General features: G+C 48.1%; 1 protein-coding gene across 7 annotated transcripts in view; it reads right to left on the reverse strand.

The window, feature by feature from the left end:
* Nucleotides 1–470: 470 nt before the first annotated feature.
* Nucleotides 471–18,729, reverse strand: part of TMEM219 (transmembrane protein 219) — a 37,459-nt gene continuing 19,200 nt past the window's right edge. Inside the window, exons 1-6 of one of the 7 annotated variants that reach the window (XM_054454538.2) lie at nucleotides 11,394–11,529; nucleotides 10,224–10,422; nucleotides 9,935–10,124; nucleotides 5,264–5,493; nucleotides 1,957–2,127; nucleotides 471–569 (exon numbers count right to left, since the gene is read on the reverse strand). In XM_054454538.2, coding sequence (XP_054310513.1) covers nucleotides 1,990–2,127; nucleotides 5,264–5,493; nucleotides 9,935–10,124; nucleotides 10,224–10,388 — 723 coding nt within the window. In that variant the 5' untranslated portion in view covers nucleotides 10,389–10,422; nucleotides 11,394–11,529 and the 3' untranslated portion in view covers nucleotides 471–569; nucleotides 1,957–1,989. Of the gene's footprint in view, nucleotides 570–1,956; nucleotides 2,128–5,263; nucleotides 5,494–9,934; nucleotides 10,125–10,223; nucleotides 10,426–11,042; nucleotides 11,530–18,729 lie in introns of those variants that run through there. The other 6 variants (XM_054454541.2, XM_054454536.2, XM_054454537.2 and 3 more) reach the window with 6 other exon arrangements.

Below are 18,729 nucleotides of genomic sequence, written 5' to 3' on the forward strand. Positions count from 1 at the left end.
GGATGGAAGTTGGGAGGGGCAAAGGAAGCTGCTGCTGGGCGCGGAAAAGGCGGGAAAATAGACTGCTCCGAGGGTAGCAACCATCTAACCTGGATAAGGGCCTCCCAGTGCGAGGAATGTTTGCGCGTCGACGCTGGGAACTCAATCGGTCAAATCTCTTACGGAAATTGAGGCGCTGCAGGTTGCAAGACTTGCCAAGGTCACAGGGCATTTATGTCACAGCATTTCCATGACCTGACACCCCACCCGCCCAACTAACTGTAATTATCCATTTTATTTCTTAGAAGAAAAGAAGACAGGTGTTTATCAAAGCCAGGTCAACCATGGGGAGAGCTCAAGTAACTTATGCCCTATGCCAACCTGTGTCCAAACTAGAGAGTCAACAGGAAAGAGTCCCCCAAAACTTCTAAGCCTGCCTACCCTAAAATCCTCACCTCAATCCAACCCCCAATAAACACCATACACACCACTGAGCAAAAAAGCTTTTTATTTTCCCCCACATTCCAGCTCTTCGCTTTTTCTAAAACATTTTCCAACTCAGAGCCAAGGCCCAAGAAGTTGATTCACACCTGGGGAGAAAGAAAATAAAACAACAAAACAGGTCGAGGAGCTGCTAGAGGAAGCTCTGAGATGTGTGCAGAAATTGAGGAAGGAGCAGAGGGAGTGACAGCTAGAGACCAATACAGGCATTTAATCCCAACTAAGGTAGCCTCAGGACCCCGGGGTCTACTAGGAGCCGGGAAGCCCTCCTTTCCCCAGTCCAAGGTTGAGAGGGTCCTGTCATTTCCTGTCCCAAGTAGGTGGTTGGGGCATTTAGGCCCAGCCATCAGCAAAATAAGCAGAGTTGATCTTGAGCTTCCAGTTCCTCTGGCCCGATCAGTTCCCTGGGCCTCAACTATTTCCACTTTTCTCATAGTAACTTCCTAGGGCACCGCAGCCAGCTGAAGCTGAGACCAGTTCAAGAGCTGGATGCATAACACATGGCTCTCAAATTTCATGCACCCCCCTCTTACAAGTGAAGATTTTTTGCAGAAATATTTTTTCCTTTAGTGAGCTGACATGTGAACTAGTTAACCAACATGACCCCCACCCACTGCTACGTTTGTGAAGCTGATTCCCTCCAAAGATCTTGTTAACAGAATCAGCTTTTTCTAAAGGTAACGATGACTAAATGGAAGACAGAAGGTGCATGTCAAGTTCTTGGGCACATACTATGTCCCCAGTAAATGGGTATCGTCAATTAGACTCTTCTGAGCGATTCAAGTTGAATTTTACAAAATTTCCATCATAAAACTGGGTATCAGAATTTCAGGACAAAAGCAAGACAAACATGGTTCATATCCAGGATGAATCATCAAATGTGAACCCTCTTAACTCACCATTGTTACCCAAATGCTTGGATGTGAACTAGTTATGGGTGAGTCTTAAAATCACAATGTTGCTTGAAAGAAGTCAGCCACAAAAGAATGTGTGTGATTCTGTCTACATAGGTTCAAAAATAAGTAAAACCAAACTATATTATTTAGGAATACATACGTGGCAATACATTATAAAGCAGGACAGTAGTTATTTCTAGGTAGAGAGGGGGCATTGTCAGGAAGGAAGGGACCATGGGGGGTTTCTGGACTGATGGTAATATTCTACTCCTTCCCTCAGTGGTATTTATAAGTATCCACTTTATAATAATTTGCCAAGCTGTCCTTTTATGCTATTGGACTTTTCTACATAAGTGTTAAATATTTTATAATAAAAAAGTTAAAGTAATTAGAAAAATATTGAATGCTGACGGTGTCAAATTGTTCCTAGTCCCTAAGGGAGAGCTGTGGTTGAAGAGGTTCTCGGGGACTCAGAAGCAGCAGTCTTTGAGGAAAAGTCCAAGGATCTGCTCTACCCCAGTTACAACCCCCACCCCCACCCCATTCCCTGCTCCCGCAGGACTGGAGCAAAGAACCTCACCTGAGAAACAAGTCGGGAACTAGGCCAGTGCCCTCAGAGCCGGGTTCTAGACCAGTGGGACTCCCGGCGCGGGTGGAAGCACATAGCAGTGACACAGCAGAGAAGGCCACAGAAGAGAAGCAGGAAGGAGCCCAAGACCAGCAGCCTGGAGCCACACAGAGCCAGCTCCTCCTAGGGAGGGGTACAGGGAGGGGAGGAGGAGGACATCTTAATCCAGTCCAAGGGCTATAGAAGGAGCCTCCATGAGGGAGAGGGCTCTCCACATCTAGGGAGCAACTGAAGGGAAAATATTATTTTCATATAAGCTGACATTTGTCTTTTTTTTTTTTTTGAGATGGAGTCTTGCTCTGTTGCCCAGGCTAGAGTGCAGTGGCGCAATCTCGGCTCACTGCAAGCTCCGCCTCCTGGGTTCACACCATTCTCCTGCCTCAGCCTCCCAAGTAGCTGGGACTACAGGCACCTGCCACTACGCCTGGCTCATTTTTTGTATTTTTAGTAGAGACGAGGTTTCATCGTGTTAGCCAGGATGGTCTTGATCTCCTGACCTCATGATCCACCCGCCTCGGCCTCCCAAAGTGCTGGGATTACAGGTGTGAGCCACCGCGCCTGACATTTTTTTTTTTTTTTTTTTTTTGAGACAGGGTCTCACTCTGTCACTCAGGCTGGAATGCAGTGGTGCAATCTCGGCTCACTGCAACCTCCGCCTCCTGGGCTCCAACGATCTTCCCACCTCAGCCTCCTGAGTAGCTAGGACCACAGGTGTGTGCCACCACGCCCAGCTAATTTTTTGTGTGTTTTTTGTAGAGATGGGGTTTCACCATGTTGATCAGGCTCGAACATTTGTCTTGATGGTTTAAAAACTACTTTCTTGCCCAATTATCAACCTGAACCCCCATCATAACTCCATGAGATAGGAAACTTCATTATGATCCACAGTTTAAAGATGTATAAGCGGCCGAGCGCAGTGGCTCATGCCTGTAATCCCAGCACTTTGGGAGGCTGAGGCGGGTGGATCACGAGGTCAGGAGATTGAGACCATCCTGGCTAACACAGTGAAACCCTATCTCTACTAAAAATACAAAAAATTAGCCAGGCATGGTGGCGGGCGCCTGTAGTCCCAGCTACTTGGGAGGCTGAGGCAGGAGAATGGCATGAACCTGGGAGGCAGAGCTTGCAATGAGCCAAGATTGTGCCACTGCACTTCAGCCTGGGCAACAGAGCAAGACTCCATCTCAAAAAATAAAAATAAAAAAGTGCAAGCAGTGCTGGATCTGGAAACCAGTCCCAGGTTGCGCTCCTCATGGGGTCTTTTCTTTTTGTCTTTATTTGAGATGGAGTCTCACTCTGTTGCCCAGGCTGGAGTGCAGTGGCATGATCTCAGCTCACTACAACCTCTGCCTCCCAGGTTCCAGAGATTCTCCTGCCTCAGCCTCCTGAGTAGCTGGGATTACAGACACCCGCAACAACATCCAGTTAATTTTTAAATTTTTAGTAGAGATGGGGTTTCACCATGTTGGCCAGGCTAGTCTTGAACTCCTGACCTCAAGTGATCCGCCTGCCTTGGCCTCCCAAAGTGCTGGGATTACAGGCGTGAGCCACCGCGCCTCATGGGGTATTTTCAAATGTGAGAGTGGAGTGTACAGCAGCCTCCTGACTGATGGCTCTCCTCCACTCAGCCATTTTCCTCCACCCAGCACCAGGGACGCACGTCTCTCTCCTCCTTAAAACTCCTCAGTGGCCCCCACAGCCTTCAGCATCAGGTCATAGCCCTCTATCCTGCATTCGCAGAGCCTCTCCATCAGACCCCTGTGGTCTCTCTTGACTTTTCTCCTTCCTAAGCCTCTCAACATGGAGTGCTCCCAAAGGCTGAACACTTTCTTTTTTTTTTCTTCTTGAGACAGGGTCTCGCTCTGGCACCCAGGCTGGAGTGCAGTGGCACAATCATGGCTCACTGCAGCCTCAAACTCCTGGGATCAAAGGATCCTCCCACCTCAGCCTCCTGAGTAGCTGGGATTATAGGTGTGTACCACCACATCCTGCTAATTAAAAAAAAAAAATTTTTTTAAGAAATGGGGTCGCTGGGCGCAGTGGCTCACACCTGTAATCCCAGCACTTTGGGAGGCCGAGGTGGGCAGATCACGAGGTCAGGAGATTGAGATCATCCTAGCTAACAAGGTGAAACCCTGTCTCTACTAAAAATACAAAAATTAGCCGGGCATGGTGGCAGGCGCCTGTAATCCCAGCTACTCAGGAGCCTGAGGCAGAAGAATGGCGTGAACCTGTGAGGTGGAGCTTGCAGTGAGCCGAGATTGTGCCAATGCACTCCAGCCTGGGTGACAGAGCGAGACTCTGTCTCAAAAAAAAAAAAAAAAGGCAAAAAAGAAACGAGGTCTTGCTATGTTCTCCAGGCTGGTCTGGAACTCCTGGCCTCAGGCATTCTCCTTGCTTCGGCCTCCCAAAGTGCTGGGATTACAGATGTGACAACTGGCTGAACACTTTTCAATCTCTAGGACTGTGCGAATGCTGGTGCCTTTGCCTGGAGTGTACCTCCCCCTCTCCTGAACTTCCTCTACTGCAGTCCCTGTCCAAATCTTCCTCATTCTTCAAGGATCATCCTGACCTGACAGAAGGTGTGGGTTGCAACCCTGGCTCTGCCACTTAACCAGTTGGGTGGCCTTCAGCAATTCATTCCCTTTCTCTAAACCTGTTTCCTCATCTGTAAAATGGGATAATAACACCTACCTCAAAAGGCTATTTTAAGATCAAATGAATTAATGAATGCTGAGAGCACTCTGTGCATTATAAACTGCTGTACACAATGCTCTTTGGTAAATGCCACCTTCTCTGTGAAGCACTCTCCATAAATGTTCAAGTTAGGGTTAATGGCTCCTTACTCTGTGTTTGCATAACACTTTGCTCACATCTCTCTAATAGCAATTAGCCCATTTGCCTCTTATTATATCTTCTGAACTCCTTTGAGGTAGAATGTTTTAAAGACAATAGTAAACAATAATAGCTGTCACTTATCAAATCTCTATGTCCCAGGCATTGTGCTGGACACTTCACAGTCATTCTCATTTAATCCTTATTTGATGGAATTAAGAGATAGGGTCATGTTTTCTGTTTTACAGATGAGGAAGCTGACACTCAGAGATGTTTAGACACTTGTTCTAAGTCACACAGCCCCCAAGGCAGGGTTATAAAACCTGTGCTTTTTCTACAAGGTAGAATTGTTTCCAGGGACCTTCAAGATACAGCAGTCAGCAGGCAGTCTACAAAACCCTGGTGACCCATCTGAGGCTCTTACCGAGGTGAGCAGCTTGGTCAGCACAAGGCCTTCATGGCTCCAGACACTAACACATTCCTCACCCATTCTAGGGCTCAGGGTGGCATTTCCAGCCCCCTCCTCTGAGCAGGATATGGGTGGCTGGCTGGAGGGTAGGATTCCTGGAACAGCACTAAAATACAGGCAGGTTTCTGCAGTCCTTTCTGTGGTCACCCTGGCTGTGATAAGGACCAGTTGTCCTGCAGAAGATCCTGTGAAAGGCACAGAAGAGAAATGGAAGAAAATGAGAGGTGACGCGGGAGCTTCTGTCTTCACGCATCTTTTCTTGTATTTTCTTTTTTTTTTTCTTTTTTTGAGATGGAGTCTCGCTCTATCACCCAGGCTGGAGTGCAGTGACGCGATCTCCGCTCACTGCAAGCTCCGCCTCCCGGGTTCACGCCATTCTCCTGCCTCAGCCTCCCAAGTAGCTGGGACTACAGGCGCCCGCCACCATGCCCGGCTAATTTTTTGTATTTTTAGTAGAGACTGGGTTTCACTGTGGTAGCCAGGATGGTCTCGATCTCCTGACCTTGTGATCTGCCCGCCCTGGCCTCCCAAAGTGCTGGGATTACAGGCGTGAGCCACCGTACCCAGCCCTTTTCTTGTATTTTCTGTCTTTATTTTTTTGAGATGGGGTCTCACTTTGTCGTGCAGGTTGCAGTGTAGTGGCATGATCCCAGCTCACTGGAGCCTCAACCTCCTGGGCTCAAGTGATCCTCCCACCTCAGTCTCCTGAGTAGGTAGGGCTACAAGCATGTGCCACCCACCTGGCTAATTTAAAAACAATTTTTTGTAGAGACAGGGTATCACTGTATTGTCCGGGCTGGACTCAAACTCCTGGGCTCAAGCCATCCTGCTACCCTGACCTCCCAAAATGTTGGGATTCCAGGCATGAACCACCATGCCTGGCCCTATTCATTTTTTAAGGCTTTCTATAATACCAGGTGTTTTGGCATTGATTCTATTCAATAAAGTATTCCATATACCATTATTTATATCACTGAGAAATGAAAATAACTTTGTATCAATATAAACACAAATTAAGTTGTAATTTAAATTAACTTAAATTACAATCAATACAACAACCATACTAATACTCGCAAGGCTGCAGTGAAATGGGCAGATACACATTGCCCATGTCAGTTTGCATAAACTAGTTCATTCTTTTTAAGAAAGCAGTTTCTCACTTGGTACCAAAATCCATTAAAAGGTTCTCACCCTATTTTAAATTAGTGGGGAAAGGATGGCCTCAGTAAATGGCCTTGGGAAAATTTCCATGTAGAAAAAAACATAGCGTCAAACTGTTATCTTATAAAATAAAGTTCAGATGTATTAAAGAACTATACAAACTAAAAAAAAACTTAAGTATTTAAAGAAAATACAGAATATTTTATTTTATTTTATTTTATTATTTTTGAGACAGAATTTCACTCTTGTTGCCCAGGCTGGAGTGCAGTGGTGCGATCTCGGCTCACTGCAACCTCCACCTCCTAGGTTTAAGCAATTCTCCTGCCTCAGCCTTGCGAGTAGCTGGGATTACAGGCGCCCACCACCATGCCTGGCTAATTTTTTGTATTTTTAGTAGAGATGGGGTTTCATCATGTTGGCCAGGCCAGTCTTGAACTCCTGACCTCAGGTGATCCACCTGCCTCAGCCTCCCAAAGGCTGGGATTATAGCAATGAGCCACCACGCCTGGCCAGAATATTTTCTAATTTTAAAATGAGGAAGGCCTTCCTATGAAAGACACAAAACCTAAAAGTCTTAATAAAGGACAAGAGTGATAAACCTAACCTCATAAAAATTAAAGACTCCTATGCAATGAAAGATAAGTTAAAAAAACAAGTAACATATTGAAAATACCTATAATATATTTAAATGACAAAAGGTTTACTATCCAGAATAAAGACCTTCTACAAATCAAGAAGAAAAAGACAAATAACTTAAAAGAAAAAAGAACAAAGGAAACAAACAGGTAATTCACAGACAACAAGAAAACAGACAATAAACCATAAGAAGAGGCTCAACCTTACTAGCAATCAAGAGAAAATAAATTAAAACAATTGGGTAATAGGCCAGACCCGGTAGCTCATGCCTGTAATCCCAGCACTTTGGGAGGCGAGGCAGGAGGATCACTTGAGCCCAGTAGTTTGAAACTAGCCTGGGCAACATAGTGAGACCCCATCTCCATAAAAAATACAAAAATTGGCCAGGCGCAGTGGCTCACACCTGTAATCCCAGCACTTTGGGAGGCCAAGGCGGGTGGATCATGAGGTCAGGAGTTCAAGACCAGCCTGGCCAACATGGTGAAACCCCATCTCTACTAAAAATACAAAAATTAGCTGGACATGGCGCCATGTGCCTGTAATCCCAGCTACTTGGGAGGCTGAGGCAGGAGAATCTCTTGAAACTGGGAGGCAGAGGTTCCAGTGAGCTGAGATCGCACCACTGCCCTCCAGTCTGGGTGACAGAGCAAGACTCCTTGTGGGGGGGGTGGGAATTAGCTGGGCGTGATGGTGAGCACCTGTAATCCCAGCTACTCAGGCGGCTGAGGCAGGAGAATGCTTACTGCAAGCCCTGCCTCCCAGGGATAAGGAATCCTCCCACCTTAGCCTCCCGAGTAGCTGGGACCACAGGCGTGCACCACCATGCCCGGCTATTTTTTTTTATTTTTATTTTTAGTAGAGACAGAGTCTTGCCATGTTGTCCAGGCTGGTCTCGAACACCTGTGCTCAAGCAATCTGCCTGCCTTGGCCTCCCAAAGTGCTTGGATTACAGGCATGAGCCACCACATCCGGCCCTAACTGTACACTTTCAATGGGTGAATTGTATGGTACATGAATCATATCTCAATAAAACTATTATATATCTATTTAAAAGTAAAAAGAATGGGAAAGAATTGTCCCAAGTCTGCATATATCAGACACATTCCTTATTTTTGTTAACATACATGTACACCTGGACATGCAGAGACCCACTCCCCCAACACATATATACTCATAGGAGAATGTTAGAATGATAGTGTTGTAAAGGACCTCAGAAGTCAGGAAATACTACCCTCTTCCATCCCTCTTTATCTTAGCAGATTTTAGATAAGGACAAATGTCACACAGGGATTATTGGCATCCACTGACATTTTCACATTCTCTCTATCGCTTGTCATTTTCCCAGAAGACTATAGCTCTTTGGAAATTGATGGTGTCTAATTTTTTTCTGCATCCTTTGTGGCATACAGAACTATGCTAAGGAAAAAGGGGTCTCTAGGAGGAGGTGGCTAAAGGATGAGAAAACATTAGGTCAAACCTAGCCCATTTCATCCTACCTCCAAGGACAGACTCAAAGAACATCAGAACTGGCAGAGGAAGAAAGCAGTCATAGAAAACCTACCCTGTTGGCAGCATGTTCACTGAAAGCCCTAATCACAGAAGTGACTAAAGTCCAGGGATGTGCCCAAGGTCATCATTGGTGAGGTCAGAGGCAGGGCCCACCCCTGAGTGTTCTGATACCCAACCCCACAGTCCTCTGTGATCTCACCTTACTTTTTTTTTTTGGCGGCCGCTGGGGGCGGGGCGGGGGGGGGGGGTTGGGACAGAGTCTCTCTCGTTGCCCAGGCTAGAGTGCAAGAGTGCAGTGGTGTGATCTCTGCTTATTGCACCCTCCGCCTCCCGGGTTCAAGCGATTCTCCTGCCTCAGCCTCCCAAGTAGCTGGGACTACAGGCGCCTGCCACCACACCTGGCTAATTTTTGTATTTTTGTTTGTTTGTTTGAGACGGAGTCTTGCTCTGTCTCCCAGGCTGGAGTGCAGTGGCACGATCTTGGCTCACCGCAACCTCCACCTACCGGGTTCAAGCAATTCTCCTGCCTCAGCCTCCCAAGTAGCTGGGACTACAGGCGCGCACCACCAAGCCTGGCTAATTTTTTTTTGAGACCGAGTTTTGCTCTGTTGCCTAGGCTGGAGTGCAGTGGTACGATCTCGGCTCACTGCAACCTCCGCCTCCCGGGTTCAAGTGATTCTCCTGCCTCAGCCTCCTGAGTAGCTGGGATTACAGGCACATGCAACCATGCCCGGCTAATTTTTGTATTTTTAATAGAGATGGGGTTTCACCATGTTGGTCAGGCTGGACTCGAACTCCTGACCTTGTGATCTGCCTGCCTCAGCCTCCCAAACTGCTGTGATTACCGCTTTGAGCCACCGTGACCAGCCCACCCGCTTAATTTTTGTATTTCTAGTAGAGACGGGGTTTCACCATGTTGGCCAGGCTGGTCTCGAACTCCTAACCTCGTGATCTGCCCTTCTCGGACTCCCAAAGTGCTGGGATTACAGTCATGAGCCACCGCACCTGGTCGTTTTTTTTTTTTTTTGAGAGAGAGTCTCGCTCTGTCACCCAGGCTGGAGTGCAATGGTGCGATCTCGGTTCACTGCAACCTCCGTCTCCTGGGTTCAAGCGATCCTCCTTCCTCAGCCTCCCAAGTAGTTGGGATTAGAGGCGCCTGCCACCATGCCTGGCTAATTTTTGTATTTTTAGTAGAGACGGGGTTTCATCATGTTGGCCAGGCTGGTCTCGAACTCCTGACCTCAAATGATCCACCTATCTTGGCCTCCCAAAGTGTTGGGATTACAGGCATGAGCCACCACAGCCACCCTCTGATCTCACCTTTCAATCCCATCTGACTTCCCAGGACTGTGGCCTGGAATGTCCGGGTCTTGTTCCTGTCTGGACCATCTCCGAAGTTCAAGGTGGTCAGTAAGCCCACGACGTGAGACCCTCGCCACTTCCCTGTGACTGTCCCATTCCTGGGACACAGGGTCAGCTGGCCAAAAGATCTCAAAAAAGAGACCCAGTCCTGTGAGCAAAAGAATGGTGGGAGACGGGTGAGATGAGATTAGCAGCAAAAGCCTGTCTAGGTTGGAAGGAAGAGCGGGTACGGCGATGTGGAACTTACCTGGGGGATGTCAGGGCTGCGCAGGCCAGTCCTGTGGGTGAGGAGGAAGCTGCCAAGGCCCAGGCCAGAGAGGCCAAGGAGCAGCAGGATCAAAGTGGCACAGACCAGAGGTGGGTGGTGGGCCAGACACAGGTGCAGGTTGTGCCCTGCCTGGCAGTTGCCCATGGGGAGCAGAGGGGGCTGAGCCTCCGGGGAGAGCCTGCTGGAAGACAGAGAGGGAGAATGGGACAAGAGCACCTCTTTTACGCAAAGAGAAAAGAAAGCTCAGAGAAGACAAGGGACTTCCCAAGGCCACACAGTAAGTGGCAGAGCCAGAACAAGAATCCAAGGTTCCCAACTCCAAAAGTTCATCTCCCTGCACTGCTGGATAAATATTTGCTGCATTTCATTTCTGAAGTAATCTAAGTGGAGGCAGAGCAGGGTACTCCGTGCTGGAAGAAGGAACCTGAAAGGGAGACTTCTCAGCTGGAGAAACAGAAGCACTGTTGTGGGGCGAGGGTTTGGCTGAGGAATAGTTCCAGCCAGAGCCCAGACAAGACTCTGGAGAAGAACTCCACTGTGCAGTTAAACGGCTAGATCTGAATCCCTTTCTGTTATTCACTGACTCTGTGAGTTTAAGAATCCATAAAATGGGAGTTCTGAGAACACCAAGTAATAAGGATTAAACGTGGCGGATGAAGCAGTCTGCGTGGTATTTGGCCATGCAGGAATTCAACAAATGTCCACTTCCTTTCTCTTTCTCGTACAGATCCTCAAAACCGGGTAAGGCGAGGCAAAAAATACTGTGAGGGAAACTGAGGCTCGCGGACTTTAACATACGAGGGGTAGGGCCAAGGTCTGAACCCCGCCTCCTGCTTCCAAGTGGGGTGCTCCTTCCCACGCAAGGTGCGACGGCCTGATGGAAAAGAACTTCTGGAAGGCGAAGAGATAAACAGGGGTCGGGGGAGAAGGAGGGAGCCACGGAAATGCAGGTGTCACAAATGCTCAGCCCTGCCCCGCCTCCCGTCCGGCTGGAAGGGGTTTAAAGGGAGGGGAGGGCAGAGCCTGAGGGTCCGCGGCCGCTGGTGCACCTGAGCACCCCCTCCCCGGAAAGCCCCCGCCCCGAACGATTGCAACACCTTCGTCCCCTCCCGGTCTCGGGCGTCGGATCCGCCAGCCGCTCGCTCTTACCCTTCTGGGCCGGGCGGAGGCCGGCGCCCCCCGTGACGTCACGCGCGGGGCCGCGAGGGGGCGGGGTCCGTGCTCCGTGCTTCAGTCCCCGACCCTCCTCCTCGCGCGGCCCCGCCCCGCGGCCGGGTCCGCATGCGCAGTGGCCACGCGGGCGCCTGCCTCGCAGCTCCCTGCCAGGGTGGGGGCGTACCAAAGGGATACCCAAGGAAGGGGCCACCGGGAAGGAAAACCTCCGGGGGAGGGGTGGAAACGGGAGCAAGGCCAGGGAGCAAGTGCGAGAAACGTCGCAGAAGCCCACAGGCTCCCTCCAGAGAGACTGGCGAGAACTGCCCCAGAAGCTTGTCGCGGGCATTTTTGGGCCGTGCGTCCCCCACCCGCGCCAATAGCACAGCCCAGCCGCGCCCGGGTTCCCGGTGACTACTCGGCATCCGCTCAGAGTTGCAGGGCTGCCACTTTAGGAGTCTGTCCACTGGGGCTGGGAGTGGTGTTTCGGGCTCCGCCTTTCTGTGCACCCCGATCATGCTTAATGTCTGCACCTTTCTCGTGGACCCTGGCTTTTAGTGACTTCTTAATGTATAGGATGCTGGAGCTGAAGAGTTGCGCAGTAGAGAGCATCTCAGTTCACTTCTGCCTAAGTTTTGGAGGTGAGAACATCTGACCGGAGGTAGCATGACACATGGAACCAGGAGCTTTGGGTTCAAATCCTGACTGTCAGTACCCTCGCATAAGCCATAGCCGCGCTCTCAGGGGACTAAGCTTACCCCTCTGCTAAACAGGATCATCCTATCTATCTCACCCGTTGGATCAGAAGCTTAAAGGGTAAAATGTGGGAAAACATGGGCCCAGTCCCCACTGAGCACACAGGACAGATGCTACTTGAAACGGAATCTATTTAATTCGACTATGGCTTCCTTAAGGCAGAGACCATGTCGTTTGTATCAACAGCCACAAAAGTTTGTGGCACAAAACCGTCGCATATACAAATGATTTTTTTTTTTTTTTGAGACAGGGTCTCAGTCTGTCGCCCGGCTGGAGTGCAGTGGCGCGATCTCGACTCACTGCAACCTCCACCTCCCGGGTTCAAGTGATTCTCCTGCCTCAGCCTTCCGAGTAGCTGGGACTACAGGCGCGCGCCACCACGCCCAGCTAATTTTTGTGTTTTTAGTAAAGACGAAGTTTCACCATGTTGGCCAGGATGGTCTCGATCTTTGACCTCGTGGTCTGCCCGCATCGGACCCCCAAAGTGCTGGGATTACAAGCGTGAATCACCGCACCCGGCCGATTTTTTTTTTTTTTTTTTTTTTTTTTTTTTTTTTTTTTTTTGACAGAGCCTTGCTCTGTGATCGCCCAGACTGGAGTTCAGTGGCACAATCAAAGCTCACTGCAGCCTGGACGTCTTGGGCTCAAGAGATCTCCAGCCTCAGCGTCCTGGGTAGTTGAGACAGCCGGTAGTCACACGCTACCCACCATGCCCAGCTAACTTTTGCGTTGTGTGTAGAGATGGGGTTTTCCCATTTGCCATGTTGCCCAGGCATGTCTCGAACTCCTGACCTCAAGCAGTCCTCCCGCCTCGGCCTCCCAAAGTGCTGGGATTATAGGCCTGAGCCACCGCGCCCTGACTAGTCAAATGATTTTTGACAAGGGTGCTGTGGCCATTCAGAGAAAAGAGTCTTTTCTGTGCATCGAAGGACACAATAGGCTGGGCATGGTGGCTCAAGCCTGTAATCCTAGCACTTTGGGAGGCCGAGGTGGGTGGATCACCTGAGGTCAGGAGTTTGAGACCAGCCTGGCCAACATGATGAAACCCCATCTCTACTAAAAGTACAAAATTAGCCAGGCATGGTGCCGGGCGCCTATAATCCCAGCTACTCGGGAGGCTAAGGCTGGACAATCACTTGAACCTGGGGAGTGGAGGTTGCAGTGAGCTGAGATTGCACCACTTCACTCCAGCCTGGGCAAAAGATCAAAACTCCACCCCCCAAAAACAAAAATAAAAACAAAAAAAGGAAAGGACAGTGAAAAGGCAACCAACAGAATGAGAGGAAATATCAAATCATATATCTGATAAGGGGTTGATATCTACAATATATAAAGAACTCCTACAACTCAACAACAGCCCAATCTCAGCTCACCTCAACCTCCGCCTCTCAGGCTCAAGGGATTCTCCTGCCTCAGCCTCCTAAGTAACTGGGATTACAGGCGCACGCCACTATCACCTAGCTAATTTTTTTATTTATTAGTAGAGACAGGGTTTTACCATATTGGCCAGGCTGATCTCAAACTCCTGACCTCAAATGATCTACCCACCTCGGCTTCCCAAAGTACTGGGATTACAGGCGTGAGCCACTGCGCCCGGCCTAATTTTTTGTATTTTCAGTAGAGATGGGGTTTCATCATGTTGGCCAGGCTGGTCTCAAATTCCTGACCTCAGGTGATCCACCCGCCTCAGACTCCCGAAGTGCTGGGATTACAGGTGTGCACCACCACACCTGGCCAAGTATACCAACATTTTGACTTAATCCACTCAACAAGCCCTCAAAGTGGATGTTATTCTGGAAAGCTGGCCCTTAGTTTAAGTCAGGGGTCCCCAACCCTTGGGCCGTGGGGCCAGTACCAGTCCGTGACCTGTTAGGAACTGACCCGCACAGCAGGAAGTGAATGGCTGGTGATAGAAGCTTCATCTGTATTTACAGCTGTTCCCCATTGCCTGTGTTACCGCCTCAGCTCTGTTTCCTGTCAGATCAGTAGCAGCATTAGATTATCATAGGAGCATGAATCCTATTGTGAACTGCGCATGTGAGGGAACTAGGTTGCTTCTTATGAGAATCTAATGCCTGATGATCTCTCACTGTCTCCCATCAACATCAGATGGGACTATCTAGTTGCAGGAAAACAAACTCAGGGATCCCACTGATTCTACTTTATGATGAGTTGTATAATTATTTTATTATACCTTATAATGTAATAATAATAGAAATAAAGTGCAAAATAAATGTAATGTGCTTGAATCATCACGAAACCATTCCTCCCCCGGTGGAAAAATTATCTTCCATGAAACTTGTCCCCACTGCCAAAAAGGTTGGGACTGCTAGTTTAATTTAACCAAGGTCATACATATATTAGGTGGCAGAAATTGGGTTATGATTTAAGCCTGACCACAGCATGGCATGTGGGAATGAGAAAGCCCTGTTGAGGCTCGTTCATTCAATAAGCATCTGTTGGCCGCCAGGCTGTGTATTCTGTGGGCTGGGAATATAGTGATGGACAAAGTATTCATGATCTCTGGCCTCCTGGAACTACAATCTGGCATGTTCAGGCTGGGCGCAGTGGCTCATGCCTGTAATCCCAGCACTTTGGGAGGCCGAGGCAGGAGGATCACCTGAGGTCGGGAGTTCAAGACTAGTCTGACCAACATGGAGAAACCCCATCTCTACTAAAAATACAAAATTATTTGGGCGTGGTGGCATATGCCTGTAATCCCAGCTACTTGGGAGGCTGAGGCAAGAAAATCGCTTGAACCTGGGAGGCAGAGGTTGCGGTGAGCCGAGATCACGCCATTGCACTCCAGCCTGGACAACAAGAGCAAAACTCCATCTCGAAAAAAAAAAAAAAAAAAGCAACAAGAAAAGTGCATGTTTGCCTAAACCTTTTTTCTTCTTCTTCTTTTTTTTTTTTTTTTGGAGGCAGAGTTTCACTCTGGTTGCCCAGGCTGGAGTGCAGTGGCGCGATCTCAGCTCACGGCAACCTCTGCCTCCTGGGTTCAAACAATTGTCCTGCCTTAGCCTCCCTAGTGGCTGGGACTACAGGCGTGCGTCACCAGGCCCAGCTAATTTTTTTTGTATTTTTAGTAGAGACAGGGTTTTGCCATGTCGTCCAGGCTGGTCTCGAACTCCTGACCTCAAGTGATCCATCCACCTTAGCTTCCCAAAGTGCTGGGATTACAGGTGTGAGCCAGTGAGCCCCACCTTTTTTTTTTGTTTCTTTTTTTTTGAGACAGGGTCTTGGTCTGTCACCCAGGCTGGAGGGCAGTGGTGCAATCTTGGCTCAGTGCAACCTCCCTCCCCACCATGCTCAAGCAATCCTCCCACCTCATCCGCCCAAGTAGCTGGGACCACAAGTGTGCACCACCATGCCAAGCTATTTTTTTTTTATTTTTTATTTTTAGTAGAGATGGGGTCTCACCATGTTGTGCAGTCTGGTATCGAACTCCTGAGCTCAAGCCATCCACCCACCTTAGACTCCCAAAGTGCTGGAATTACAGGTGTGAGCCACCCTGCCCGGCCCCATCTAGACTTTTTTTTTTGAGATGGAGTCTTGCTCTGTCGCCCAGACTGGAGTGAAGTGGCGTGATCTCGGCTCACTGCAACCTCCAACTCCTGGGTTCAAGCGATTCTCCTGCCTCAGTCTCCTGAGTAGCTGGGATTACAGAGGCATGCCACCATGCCCGGATAATTTTTGTATTTTTAGTAGAGACGGGGTTTCACCATGTTGGCCAGGCTGGTCTCGAACTCCTGACCTCAAGTGATCCACCTGCCTTGGCCTCCCTAACTGCTGGGATTACAGGTGTGACACATCGTGCCTGGCCAAAAAAAATTTTTTTTTTGAGATGGAGTCTCACTCTGTCGCCCAGGCTGGAGTGCAGTGGTGTGATCTCTGCTCACTGCGAGCTCCGCCTCGTGGGTTCACACCATTCTCCTGCCTCAGCCTCCCAAGTAGCTGAGACTACAGGCGCCCGCCACCACGCCCAGCTAATTTTTTGTATTTTTTAGTAGAGACAGGGTTTCACCGTGTTAGCCAGGGTGGTCTCGATCTCCTGACCTCGTGATCTGCCCGCCTTGGCCTCCCAAAGTGCTGGGATTACAGGCGTGAGCCACCGCGCCTGGCTTTTTTTTTTTTTTTTAAGATGGAGTTTCACTCTTGTAGCCCAGGCTGGAATGCAATGGCGCAATCTTGGCTCACTGCCACCTCCGCCTCCCGGGTTCAAGCGATTTTCCTACCTCAGCCTCCTGCTGGGACTGCAGGTGCCTGCCACCACGCCCGGCTAATTTTTGTATTTTCAGTAGAGACGGGGTTTCACCATCTTGGCCAGGTTGGTCTCGAATTCCTGACCTCTTAATTCCTCTTCGGCCTCCCAAAGTGCTGGGATTGCAGGTGTGAACCACCACGCCCAGCCCCCAAAAATTTTTAAGTTAGCTGGGCATGGGGGCATGCACCTGTAGTCCCAGCCACTCTGGAGGCTGAGGCAGAAGGATCACTTGAGCTGCAGTGAATCGAGATTGCCACTGCACTTCAGCCTAGGTAACAGAGTAAGACCCTGTCTCTAAAATAAATACATAAACAAATAAATATTACTTTATCGAATCATGTCAGTAACAAAACAAATTATTATCCCTATTTTATGGATGAGAAAACCAAGACTTAGCAATGTTAGCAAACTTGCCTATGGTCTCCAGCTAGCCCACCAGCTACATGTCCCACACAGGAAAGAACAATAAAAATATAGAAAAAAAATAGAATAATATGATTGCCTGGAATAAGAAATACTTATTCCAAAATAGAATTTAAAAATAGGATAATATGATTACCTGGAATAAGAGATACTTTCTGAAGCAAGACATACAAATATAGAAACCATAAATGAAGAAGGCTGATAAATTTAATTATTTAAAATTTAAAACCTCTGTATGATAAGATCCCACGTGAGTGAGAAGTGGGAGAAAATCACTGCAGTATATATAAACCATCAAGGGATTAGAAGTTGCTAATGTTTTTTGTTTTGTTTTGTTTTGAGATGGAGTCTCACTCTGTCGCCTAGGCTGGAGTGCAGTGGGTCCATCTCAGTTCACTGAAACCTCCAGCTCCCAGGTTCAAGTGATTCTCCTGCCTCAACCTCCTAAGTAGCTGGGATTACAGGCGCTTGCCACCGCACCCAGCTAATTTATTTTGTATTTTTAGTAGAGACGGGGTTTCACCATGTTGGCAGGCTGGTCTCGAACTCGTGACTTCAAGTTACCCACCCGCCTCGGCTTCCCAAAGTGCTGGGATTACAGGCATGAGCCACCATGCCCAGCCTGTTTTGTTTTTTACTAAGGTAAAATTTACATAGAGTGAAATGCACAGGTCTTAAAGTATAAAATTTCATGAGTTTTGACAAATGTAATGCCTATCTAAACACCCCAATCAAGACATAAAACACTTCCAGCACTCCAAGAACTTCCTTCCCTTCCCTTTCTAGTCAGTCCCCACTGCCCGTGTCCATAGGCAACTACTATCCTGATTCCGTAACCAAAAATAGTTATTTTTTTCTTTAAAATGCCCAGATTCACTTAATAGACTGTAAGTGTTGTTACAAGAGGATCTACCTGATTTTTTTCTTAGTGTTTTGTGTGTGTGTGTGCGTGTGTGTGTGGTAAACAACATATATAATATAAAACTTGCCATTTTAGCTTTTTTTTGTTTTGTTTTGTTTTGTTTTGTTTTGAGACAGAGTCTCGCTCTGTTGCCCAGGCTGGAATGCAATGGTGCAATCTTGGCTCACTGCAACCTTCACTTCCTGAGTTCAAGTGATTCTCCTGCCTCAGCCTCCCAAGTAACTGGGATTATAGGCGTCTGCCACCACACCTGGCTAATTTTTTGTATTTTTAGTAGAGACAAGGTTTCACCATATTGGCCAGGTTGGTCTTGAACTCCTGACCTCAGGTGATCCACCCGCCTTGGCCTCCCGAAGTGCTGGGATTACAGACGTGAGCCACTGCACCTGGCCATTTTAGCTATTTTTAAGTGCACAGTTCAGTGGTATTAATTATATTCACAATTTTGTGCAACTGTCACCACTATTTCCAAAACTTTTTCATCACTCCAAACAGAAATTCTGTAACATTAAGCAATAACTTTCTTTTTTTTATGGGAAAAAAATGGATGATTTATTATATAAAAGTATGATTGGCAGAATACAGAAAAACTGTTTTTTTTTTACCTTTATGTGTTTATTACAAACACCAAACAAGGTGTAACAATTGGAAGAATGAATTTCAAACTACCCAAAATTATTCATTTGGTGAAATTATTCAAATCACGAATGCTAAGTAAATAGATGCACTTCAAAATATGCAAAGTGTGGCTGGGTGCAGTGGCTCACACCTGTAATCCCAGCACTTTGGGAGGCCGAGGCAGCCAGACCACCTGAGGTCAGGAGTTTGAGACAAGCCTGGCCAACATGGTGAAACCCCGTCTCTACTAAAAATACAAAAATTAGCCATGCATGATGGCAGGTGCCTATAATACCAGTTACTTGGGAGGCTGAGGCAAGAGAATCACTTGAACCCGGGAGGCAGAG

Source organism: Pongo pygmaeus, chromosome 18 (genome assembly GCF_028885625.2).
Source record: "Pongo pygmaeus isolate AG05252 chromosome 18, NHGRI_mPonPyg2-v2.0_pri, whole genome shotgun sequence".
Lineage (NCBI taxonomy): Eukaryota > Metazoa > Chordata > Mammalia > Primates > Hominidae > Pongo > Pongo pygmaeus.